A 12525-nucleotide genomic window follows, 5' to 3' on the forward strand; every position below is an offset into this window, starting at 1 on the left:
AAAATCAACAAAGTATATAAGAAACTACATTTGATGGTGTTGGGCTAAAGATATTATTAACAAAAAATACCCTTGAGGGGGTCGGGCGGTGGCGCAGTGGGTTAAGCGCATGTGGCGCAAAGCGCAGGGACCGGCGTAAGAATCTCGGTTCGAGCCCCTGGCTCCGCACCTGCAGGGGAGTCGCTTCACAGGCGGTGAAGCAGGTCTGCAGGTGTCTATCTTTCTCTCCCCCACTCTGTCTTCCCCTCCTCCATTTCTCTCTGTTCTATCCAACAACGAATTGCGTCAACAAGGGCAATAATAATAACCACAACGAAGCTACAACAAGGGCAACAAAAGGGGGGAAAAAATGGCCTCCAGGAGCAGTGGATTCATGGTGCAGGCACCGAGCCCAGCAATAACCCTGGAGGAGGGAAAAAAAAAAAAAAAACCCTTGAAACCCGTAAAAGATCAATTAAACTATAACCAAGTTGATAAATACTGATTTTATAATATCTCTAGTATTCCCTATTAAGCACAAAGACCAAAGACATTAAGGACTTACAGTTGTTTTTCTTTTTTATTCTTTTGAGCAAAGGTGTTTGGATGGACTGGTGAACTAGGGCCTGGAGTTTACTGCTTAATTCCTTCTACAACTGGCTGTTGGCTGAGGAAAGAAATCAAACCCACAACAGAAGAAGCCCAGCTGGTGTGTAGAGATGAAACAGGGGAATTATGTCTTACAAAAGAATTTAGGTAAATTTTGTCTATCAAGATTGAGATTATAATATGCAAACTGGATGTCTGCCTTCCATTCTTCCTTTTGGCCAGCTTCTAGCTCTCATTCCTCTATCCTCTTCATCTCCCCCCCCCCACACACACACACATACTCAACTCACCCCTGTAGATTCTAATCCACTAACTGAACTCAATCCCTAGCCATCTGAAAATGACCTTCGATCTTGGGTCTTGGCATTGCTATTTATTTATGGTTCCATACACTGGGCAAGTCAACTTCAGTCACACACCTGTCAATTATTTCTCCACTAGACATGGCCTTAAAAATAGAATTTGGCTGTGGTCCGGGAGGTGGCACAGTAGATAAAACATTGGATTCTCAACCATGACATCCTGAGTTCGATCCGCGGCACCACATGTGCCAGAGTGATGCCTGGTTATTTTCTCTCCTCTTAGTTTTCTCATGAATAAACAAATAAATAGAATTTGATGGGGGTGGGGCAGTAGCATAGTGGGTTAAGCATATGGCGCGAAGCACAAGGACCCGCATAAGGATCCCAGTTCGAGCCCCTGGCTCCCCACCTGCAGGGGAGTCGTTTCACAAGTGGTGAAGCAAGCAGGTCTGCAGGTGTCTATCTTTCTCCCCCCCACCCCGTTTTCCCCTCCTCTCTCCATTTCTCTCTGTTCTATCCAACAACGATGGCATCAACAACAATAATAATAACTACAGCAACAATAAAACAACAAGGGCAACAAAAGGGAAAATAAATAATAAAATAGATTTTGCAAGTTATACTTTTGACTTAAATAAGTGTCAGATATGAAATGCTATATGCAGTAACATCTGACTGCAGGTAGAGAGGAAGAAGATTGTGGAAAGGAGAAAAGCAGGAAACTACTAGTCATTAAGTCCCTACTATATGTTGAAATACTATGATTACTCTAGAAGTGTATTTCCTGTAGTAAAACTAGGCCAAATACAAACATGTGAATGTGTTAACTTTATAGTTTATAGAAATTGTTTATCAAAAAAAAAAAATGCCATGATTTCCTTTTGACAACTCTTAGAAACATTATTCTGTCTGGTTGAGACAAAGAGTCTGTTTTTATACTTTTAGATCAACCTTATCAGATATATTTGACATAATTGACTTAGATGGAAATGGTCTTCTTAGCCTGGAAGAATATAATTTTTTTGAATTGAGAACAAGTGGTGAGAAGTGTGATGAAGATGCCTGGGCTGTCTGCAAAGGTAAGCACTTTTCTGTCTCCTAATTGATGAGTTAAAAAATAAAAAAGTGGACAGTGGAGGCTGGAAGATAGCTCACCTTAAAGCACACACTTTACCATATACACGAACCCAGGATCAAGCTCCCATCTGCCACTTGGAGCACGTGCACAGGGAAGCTTCACAAGTAGTGGTGCAGTGTTGCGTTGTCTCCATTTTTTTTCTGTCTCTTTCTCTCATCATCTGTCTCTCAACCTCTGTAGAAAAAAAACAAAAGGATCCTCCAGGAGTAGTGGAATTACACAGGTGCGGAGCCCAGCAATAACCCTGGTTGGCAATAAATAAATAGATTACAACAAAATAATAAATTAAAAGAAACCAATAAAAACTTCATAGCAGTCATTTATTTTTAAGAAACAAAATAAAGGGAAATTGAAAGGAGTTCCGGTTCTGGTGGACGCTCAAGGCAGCAAGAAGTGGAGCAGAACCTCTAGGCATTGCCAAGGCAGCTACAGTAGCAGCAGCAACCAGGTAAGGGCTCCAGGGACCAGCCCTCAGTCAGGTGTAGCTAAGAACTCAAAGGTGGGGAAGCGCTAGACAACCCCCCCATCATCTGCCCAGTGTATAAGGGTTTGGTGATACAGACACTGCCCAGTGGCAACAAGTCTTCCCGATGAGGAGGACCTCATCGACCTGCAGTTAACCATTGAGAGACAGTAGATTAAAAAGTTGCTCCCACTTGGGAAGGACTCCGCTACCACATGACCGAGACATTCCACCCACACTTGGGTGCCAAGAGCAGGAGCTGTGTCTATGTGCTCAAGAAAGACTGAGCTGGGCATCCGGCATGTGCTGCTGCCATCACCTGCCTGCAGACCCGCCCTCACCTGCCTCCTGCTCTCAAGAACAAAAGGAGGCTGCTGCCCAGGCCTCCTGTTGACCGACACCATCTGGGCACTGGCCATGGCAACTGTGACCTTTTCTATCACCCCTGTGACCAAAGTCCAGGAGGTGTCCAGGACTCAGAAGCATGCCGTCAAGTGAGGGTAATATGAATCTGGCAACCAAGAAAAAAACAAGAAAATGGGGATCAGGAGATAGTTCACCCCACGCTCAAACCCTGGCCCCACAACGGGGGAGTTCCACGGATGGTGGGGGGCAGTGCTATACCCCAGCCCCAACCTCCCACCTCTCCTCCTCTCTCAGCTTCTGTGTCTGTGCCTCTTTATCTGAAATGCAGAGACTGAAAATTTGGACCTGGGGATGATTTCACTGCACATGTTCGAGAGTCTGCATGCAGGCTCCCTCTCCAGTGAGCTATCTTTCCGGCACTTAGCAACGTTTAAAGGACCACTGGTCAGTTCAACAAAATGAGAACAAGCACTTGGCAGTTTCTTTCATCCTGACATAACCGACACTTTCCTTTTTTAAACCAGTAGTGTTGGAGGTATTACATCAAATGCATCCAGGTATAGATGGGACTTACATGACAAACAAATGTGAGGAATACTTTCCTTCCTTTGGAATAATTGTCAGCATCTGCTCAGATAAGCAAGCAGATTGGACTTTACATTAAAAGAAAAGAAAATTACATTTGCTTCTAATTTGGGATTATGTTTGCCTCATCAATTTCAGGTTTTAGGAAAGCAAAATCAGCTGGAAAGCTGTGGTAGTTAGTGCATTTGTTGAGTTCTGGGAAGTTAGAATCGTGTCTCCTAAGTGTCTTGAACCTTCTTTCTCCTTCCACATTGCTTACAGATTGCCAAGGCATCCTGCAGATACACTTTCAGATATGAGTACTGATATTTAGCATTTTGTTAAGTGTATACTTTTTAGGGATACAAGAAGGAAAGTTTTGATTGTCTTTTTTTTTTTAATTTTATTTATTTTCCCTTTTTGTTGCCCTTGTTTTTTATTGTTGTTGTAGTTACTGATGTCTTCGTTGTTAGATAGGACAGAGAGAAATGGAGAGAGGAGGGGAAGACAGAGAGGGGGAGAGAAAGATAGACACCTGCAGGCCTGTTTCACCGCCTGTGAAGCAACACCCCTGTAGGTGGGGAGCCGGGGGCTTGAACCGGGATCCTTACACCGGTCCTTGTGCTTTGTGCCATGTGCACTTAACCAACTGCACCACCGCCTGACTCCCACTTTTTATTGTCTTAACAGAGAATTTTGATACAAAGAAGAATGAACTAACAAGACAGGGCTTTCTGGACCTGAATCTGATGGAAGCCAATGACAGAGAAGGAGACCCCCGGGACCTTTGGGTAACTTTACACTCAATGGGCTACAGCAAAGCCCTGGAACTGACAGAGGTAAAGTCATCCTCCAGTTTCACAGCGGGTCTACCATAAGGAATATCCACCCCAACATCATTCTTATCGATACGTGCTTTTTGAACTGAGCACTCAAATCCTTGAACTTCAGTAGATAAATGAATCCTTGGTATAATAATGTCTCCTCTAGTTCATATAAGATCCTATATTTACCAGAAATTTAACTATTTGCCAGCATTTTAATAACTCATCAACAAGAAGTTTGAGTCTATGATATGAAGGAAAGATGTGTAATTAATAATATTACATGTCTTCATTGATGATAGATACATTACTGAAGTCTTATTTTTATAGTTACCCCTTCTCCTATCCATCTAAGGAAAGTATTTCTGTATAAAAACTGAAATTCTTACATATTTACAAAGGGTACTCCTTGGATTAATATTTGTAAAATAATAACATGTAACATGAAATATATATGTATCAGTGGGATTGGATTAATATTTGTAAAATAATAACATGAAATATATATGTATCAGTGGGACTGGATCTGGGACTCTGGAGCATCGGGCATGAGAATCTCTTTGTATGACCATTACGCTAGCTACCTTTGCCTTTGAACAGTGAATTTTAACATGTTTTTGTGCTTTATTTCTTTAAATTAAGTTTCAGTCGTAAGCATAATAATTCCTTTAGAGTCTTTGATCCATTCTTTCTGTACCCTGAAAGTTACAAAAGTAAGTTAAATAACTAATAGGAGATGTGGTACTATGAATTAATGGAGGTATTACTGATGGACTGGAGGTTATAATTTTCTTTCCATTTTGGTGAACGTTAATTAATTAATACTCTACCAAAAAAAAATCAAAATTTCCTGCTATTGTACTACTTAATTCATAGTACTAAAATTTGTCCTCTAAAATAGTCCCAAAGACAAGCTGGAAAGAGCAGTGGCTACTCTAACATCATCGGATAAACATGTCAATAACAACTCATTTATTTTAAATTTTAGCAAAAGACAATTGCGTGGTTGCTTTTTCTTTCCTAACAGGCATGCCCATTTGTCATCGATGTCTATGCAGATAAGTGCAGACCAAGAATTAAGGCTGTCCATATGGAGGCATGCAGTGGGCAACTTGAGAAGATTATTTGTAAATCTGTCCTTAACAAAGGTGACACCAAAGTAATGGATGGTTATGAAAATATAGTCATACATACTGATAAGCGGGACACCTGGATTACATCTGTTATCGAAAACAAGGTATCAGTTAGTAGGTGGTTCTCAGAACTGCAGCGTTTACAGATGTTTTCATCTCCTTTCTTATTGCATTCTTGCATGGACATCAAATACCCCGTTACATCACCCATAGCTGTAATAGGTAACTGTTCTTCCACCTCAGGTTTCTAACTCAAGCCAGGCATGGTGACTTTCATGTGCTTTCGATGCTTTCAAATAATAGGGTTGGGTTTTTTTGTTTTTTGTTTTCCCAGAATGAGATATTCACTTACTTTCTTAATTTATTTCTCATAGAGACAGAGAGACACCTGCAATACTGCTTCAATGCTCATAAAACTTTCCCCCTGCAGGTGGGGACCAGGGACGTGAACCCAGGTCGTTATGCTTGGTAACACGTGTGCTCACACAGGTGCGCCACCACCCGGCTAATACCCATTTACTAATTAGCTTTCTGGTTACAACAGAATTCTAAACAAACACAAACTTACTGCAGTAGCTTCAGCACCCTCCAGATAATAGTTTTATCTTAAAATATTGTGAAAATGAGGCATTTGGAGACCTGTGAAGATAGGGGTATAATTTGAGCAGAAAGTATTTATTTAGTTAGTTACTTTAGCCTTGGTACATGGGACTATTTTGGCAGACCTTCCACCCTCTGCACCCCATAATGACCCTCTGGGTCTAGACTCCCAGAGGAATAAAAAATAGGAAAGCTGTCAAGGGAGGGGATGGGATACGGAGTTCTGGTGGTGGAAATTGTATGGAGTTGTACCCCTCTAATCCTATGGTCTTGTCAATATTTTCATTTTATAAATTAAGAATTTTTTAAAATAGTAGATATCATGCTTTAAGGAAATATAAGCGTCCCGCAGGATGGATGCTTTGCTCTGCACATACCTTGTCATGCCTGCAACCTAGGTTTAAGCCCTGCCACCACATGGAACCCCATTGTACCAGAGGAAGCTCTGGTTCTGTGGTGGACCAGTGTAAGGATCCTGGTTCAAGCCCCCGGCTCCCCACCTGCAGGGGAGTCACTTCACAGGCGGCAAACCAAGTCTGCAGGTTTTTATCTTTCTCTCCCTCCTCTCTCCATTTCTCTCTGTCCTATCCAACAATGATGACATCATCAACAACAATAATAATAACTACAACAACAATTAAAAACACCAAAGGCAACAAAAGAGAAAAGAAATAATAATAATTTTTTTAAAAATCCTTTTTCAGGATGGCTAGTTTTCTAAGATTATTTGCTTCCTTTGGTCCTTGATGAGATATATTCTTTTTGTGCCTGTCATAAATGCCTTAATACCCTTAAAATTTGTATCAAGCTGAGTATATCCTAAGTAACCAACCCTCCATCTCAGAATAGAAATCACCAGAAAGCGAAATATGGTCTTTGTTCAAGGAGTATAAGATCAGGTTGGAAGGCAAAACAGATACCCCAAGGAGAAAGCAGAGACTCAGGCAACGTTGTCTCTGTGATTGTCAGCTCGGTCACAGAGTGTGTAAAGGAAATGTGTTGAGGAAGAAAGCAAACTTTGTGATTGCAGCCTCATTACGAGGGGAATTCTTGGACTCTTGGATTTCTCCTGCTTGTCAGATTCAACCTGTTTTCTCAAGCTCCTCATCTGTTCTGGTCGCTACTGTCTATGGTTAATTATTTCAAATGTCACATCTTCCATAAAGTCTTCTTGATGCCCTAGACTGAGCAGCTAGTTCTGCTTCTAACATATAGTCTGTCTTTCTATAGAATTCTCCCAGTTTCTCTGTTTCATAATCATCATTTTATTTGTCTATGTTTATTAGAGATTAACAGCTGATAATCTTTTAACAGACAGATAACAAAGTGATTATTCACGTCAACAATGAACTAAGTAGAAACTGTATAAACAACAGAGGACTCAACATATTTGCAGTGGAAGTGGCACCCAAGTCTACAATGGTAATGCATTATTTGCTAGCTAAAGCCTTTTGCTTTATGAATTTGAAAAGTATGTTTCTGTTAATGCTACTAAGTATATGAATATGAAATGAAGTAGAAAATTATTTTTAAATGTTTAAAATTATTTTTTAATTTTATTTACTTATTAGGTAGAGACAGGGAAATCAAGAGAAGGAAGGGGGTGATAGAGAGGGAAAGACAGAGACACTTGTGAAGATTTCCCCCTGAAAGTGGGGACCAGGGACTTGAACCTGGGTCCCTGTGCGGTGTAGAATTTGGTCTCAGTCAGGTGCACCACCACCCAGCCCCTGGTGGAAAATTATTTTAAGGATGATAATCATCCTCAACTAGAATCTAGGGAACCTTAATTCTAATTCAGTTCTCCCTATTTGGCTGAATGCTTATGGGACCCTCACTTAACCTCTCTGTCTCAGTTTCTTTGAATGTAAAATTATTATGGGGCTGGGTGGTGGCACACCTAGTTGAGTGCATGTGCTACAGTGTGTAAGGACCCAGGTTCAAGCCCCCAGCCTCCAGGATTTTATACTCCCAGTTCCCAGGAGAGAAGCTTCACGAGTGGTGGAGCAGGGCTGCAGCTATCTCTCTGTCTCTCTCCTTCTCTATCTCCCCATCCCCTCTCAATTTCTCTGGACCTGGGGCCTGAATCCAGGTCTTTAAACTTGATAATGTGTGTGCTCATCCAGGGACCACCACCAGCCCCAACAAATTAGTATTTTTATTCTAATCTCTAAAGATATCACAAGGTAACCTGCAAGAGAAGGTGCCTCTAAATGTTTGATAACTAAGTCAAAAGTCAGGGCCAGTTGTAAGTAGTAGCTGAGTTCTGGCTTTCTCATTTAGCCAAGAGTTACTTCAGGGACCAGGGACAAAGCAGTAGCTCTTGAAATGGAGCTAAAAGGAAAATCTTTCTGTTCTTATCCTACATTTCTCCAGACTGTCCATGAAATCCTAAAGCATTCTTAAACTGGATAAAGAGAGATGATCTTTTCTATTATTCTGATGAGTATTTTGGAAGATGCACTAGACCCAGCAAGGAAGAATATACTTTCCATTTCCCCCACTTACACTCAAACAGCTCAACTTGTCAACTGAGTACAGTTTTGACTAGCTTATATCCTATATTCGGTTGGACCTGCCATTTATGATTTCTGCTAAGCACAAATACAGAATCTATGAATCCAAACTGAGGCTCCGTGCCTGGTGCAACAAAAAACCAAACATTGTCACACCTGGCAGGCTTTGCCAAAAAAAAAAAAGGAGTTGGGTGGTAGTGCAGCGGATTAAGCGCACACACAGTTGGGTGGTAGTGCAGCGGATTAAGCGCACACACGTGGCACAAAGCGCAAGGACCAGCATAAGGATCCCCACCTGCAGGGGAGTCACTTCACAGGCGGTGAAGCAGGTCTGCAGGTGTCTTATCTTTCTCTCCCCCTCTCTGTCTTCCCTACTCTCTCTGTTTCTCTCTGTCCTATCCAACACTGATGACATCAATAACAACAATAAAACAACAAGGGCAACAAAAAAAGGGAATAAATAAATTTAAAAATGTTTTATTGCCATTACAACCTATAATCACAATCATGAAGTGATAATGAAGGGACATGTACACGAGGAGAAGTGGGGAGAAAACTGGAAAAGTAGGAGCTGGTTTTAGGGGCTAAAGAGACCTGCAGGTTTGAGCTCCCCCTCCCTCCCTCCCTCCCTCTTTTGTTTCTAATTGGATAAGACTGGGAGAAATTGAGAGGGGAGGGGGAGATAGGAAGAGAGAAAAAGAGAGACACCTGCAGACCTGCTTCACCACTTGAACCTGCAGGTTCAAGACCTGCAGCTACTTCTTCCTAGACCAAAGTTAATTAATAGTTCTTAACTTATTCTTAATTATTTGAAAAGGACAAACCCATAGGAAAGGGGTAGACATGTAAGCTCCTTCTCTACTATTCCTCTATTTTCTTCCTTTCCCCCCCCCTCTCTCTTTCTGTCACCAGGGTTATTACTGAGGCTTGGTGCCAACTCTACAAATTGACCTTACCAGACTCAACCTTACCTACTCAACCTTACCTACTCAACCTTACCACACTCAACCTTACCAGACTCAACCTTACCACACTCAACCTTACCACACTCAACCTTACCAGACTCAACCTTACCAGACTCAACCTTAGCAGACTCAACCTTATCTACTCAACCTTACCAGACTCAACCTTACCAGACTCAACCTTACCTACTCAACCTTACCAGACTCAACCTTACCAGACTCAACCTTACCAGACTCAACCTTACCACACTCAACCTTACCAGACTCAACCTTACCTACTCAACCTTACCAGACTCAACCTTACCAGACTCAACCTTACCAGACTCAACCTTACCAGACTCAACCTTACCAGACTCAGCCTTACCTACTCAACCTTACCACACTCAACCTTACCACACTCAACCTTACCACACTCAACCTTACCACACTCAACCTTACCTACTCAACCTTACCAGACTCAACCTTACCACACTCAACCTTACCTACTCAACCTTACCACACTCAACCTTACCAGACTCAACCTTACCTACTCAACCTTACCAGACTCAACCTTACCAGACTCAACCTTACCTACTCAACCTTACCAGACTCAACCTTACCTACTCAGCCTTACCAGACTCAACCTTACCAGACTCAACCTTACCTACTCAACCTTACCAGACTCAACCTTACCAGACTCAACCTTACCTACTCAACCTTACCAGACTCAACCTTAGCAGACTCAACCTTACCAGACTCAACCTTACCAGACTCAACCTTACCTACTCAACCTTACCACACTCAACCTTACCAGACTCAACCTTACCAGACTCAACCTTACCAGACTCAACCTTACCAGACTCAACCTTACCTACTCAACCTTACCAGACTCAACCTTACCAGACTCAACCTTACCACACTCAACCTTACCACACTCAACCTTACCACACTCAACCTTACCTACTCAACCTTACCAGACTCAACCTTACCAGACTCAACCTTACCTACTCAACCTTACCACACTCAACCTTACCAGACTCAACCTTACCTACTCAACCTTACCAGACTCAACCTTACCAGACTCAACCTTAGCAGACTCAACCTTAGCAGACTCAACCTTACCTACTCAACCTTACCAGACTCAACCTTACCAGACTCAACCTTACCAGACTCAACCTTACCAGACTCAACCTTACCAGACTCAACCTTACCAGACTCAACCTTACCTACTCAACCTTACCAGACTCAACCTTACCAGACTCAACCTTACCTACTCAACCTTACCAGACTCAACCTTACCACACTCAACCTTACCAGACTCAACCTTACCAGACTCAACCTTACCAGACTCAACCTTACCTACTCAACCTTACCAGACTCAACCTTACCAGACTCAACCTTACCAGACTCAACCTTACCAGACTCAACCTTACCAGACTCAACCTTACCTACTCAACCTTACCTACTCAACCTTACCAGACTCAACCTTACCTACTCAACCTTACCAGACTCAACCTTACCAGACTCAACCTTACCAGACTCAACCTTACCTACTCAACCTTACCAGACTCAACCTTACCTACTCAACCTTACCAGACTCAACCTTACCAGACTCAACCTTACCAGACTCAACCTTACCAGACTCAACCTTACCTACTCAACCTTACCAGACTCAACCTTACCAGACTCAACCTTACCACACTCAACCTTACCACACTCAACCTTACCACACTCAACCTTACCAGACTCAACCTTACCAGACTCAACCTTACCAGCAGTTGTTTTTTTTTTCTCTTCCTCCGTCCCTCCCTCCTTCCCTCCCTCCCTTTCTTCCTCCCTCCCTCTTTTGTTTCTAATTGGATATGACTGGGAGAAATTGAGAGGGGAGGGGGAGATAGAAAGAGAGGAAAAGAAAGACACCTGCAGACCTGCTTGGCCACTTGTGGGAGGGGGAGCTCAAACCCAGATCCTTGCGCATTATAACACTGTAACACGTGCACTTGACCCCATGGGACACCACCTGCCACTGCTCACCCTTTATTATTCTATATCCCAAACCCCAAAGTTTTAGCATATTAACTTCTTTTTCAAAGAGTTTATATAAGCAGAACACCCAGAATCATCATCTTCATTCAACCGAGTTTCTCAAATTCAGAACATGCCTACCCACAGGACCATGTCAGATTGCCCGTCCTTTTGTAGTATTGATTTTATCTGCGCAAGTGTTTTTTTTTTTTTTTTTTTACATCGGGTCTAGAAATGCCCTACTAAAACATCAACCATATGTGAAACAGAGAAAAGCCAAGTGAAACCTTTCTGCTTTCATTACAGGTCTCTCAGCATGTAATGCCTCTGAATGAAAGACAAGAATGGATATATTACTCTGTCTATTCCCTGATATCTTAAAGCTTATGTTTAGGAATCGATTTATTTGAGACTGCCAATTAAGAAGAATTACAGCACATTAAGTATGTTACTTGTTAACCAACCAAATGCTAATAAATTTTACTGTTATACATAAATGATATTTAATTTTTATGCATTTATCTCTGTGCTATATACTTTGTTATTAAAATGTAGTGTTTTTAATGTGTGGCTTTATTTAATTGGGTTTCTTTCTTTCTTTCTTTTCTTTTTTATACCAGAGAACTCTCAGCTCTGGTTTATAGCTATGCTGAGGACTGAGGCTGGGAGCTTGGGGCATGAAAGTCCTCTTTGGAATAAAATGGATTCACACCTCTCTTGAGGAAGTGTGGGGAAGTACGTTGTGGCAACAGCAGCCCTACAAACCAGTATTCCCTCAGCAGAGTGACACTGAAGTTGAGGTGGAGGAAACTTTTTTTGCACAACCACTGTGCGATCTCCTCAGCCTGGCTAGAAAATAATTTTCTATCATCACCTTAATAGAAAATCTGGTCATATTTCATTTGGGAATAGTAAATCGAAATAAAATTATGGGCCAGTCTTTAAAAAGTCATACTCAGTGAATTCAGAAGTTCCTGTATACTTAAAAAAAATTGTCGTAGTTATTATTATTGTTGTTATTGATATCGTCATTGTTAGGTAGGACAGAGAGAAATGGAGAGAGGA

At 41.8% G+C, this 12525-nt stretch overlaps 1 protein-coding gene across 4 annotated transcripts in view; it reads left to right on the forward strand.

Annotated features, from left to right (window-relative positions):
• EFCAB7 (EF-hand calcium binding domain 7) overlaps window positions 1-12024 on the forward strand; it is a 50795-nt gene extending 38771 nt beyond the window's left edge. For all 4 annotated transcript variants that reach the window (XM_007522532.3, XM_060206329.1, XM_060206328.1 and 1 more), the window contains 6 exons: window positions 578-735; window positions 1836-1969; window positions 4112-4260; window positions 5273-5482; window positions 7293-7400; window positions 11767-12024. In XM_007522532.3, the coding sequence (XP_007522594.3) occupies window positions 578-735; window positions 1836-1969; window positions 4112-4260; window positions 5273-5482; window positions 7293-7400; window positions 11767-11841 (834 nt within the window). In that variant the 3' untranslated portion in view covers window positions 11842-12024. The remainder of the gene's footprint in view (window positions 1-577; window positions 736-1835; window positions 1970-4111; window positions 4261-5272; window positions 5483-7292; window positions 7401-11766) is intronic.
• Window positions 12025-12525: the final 501 nt, after the last annotated feature.

Source organism: Erinaceus europaeus, chromosome 13 (assembly GCF_950295315.1).
Source record: "Erinaceus europaeus chromosome 13, mEriEur2.1, whole genome shotgun sequence".
Classification (NCBI taxonomy): domain Eukaryota; kingdom Metazoa; phylum Chordata; class Mammalia; order Eulipotyphla; family Erinaceidae; genus Erinaceus; species Erinaceus europaeus.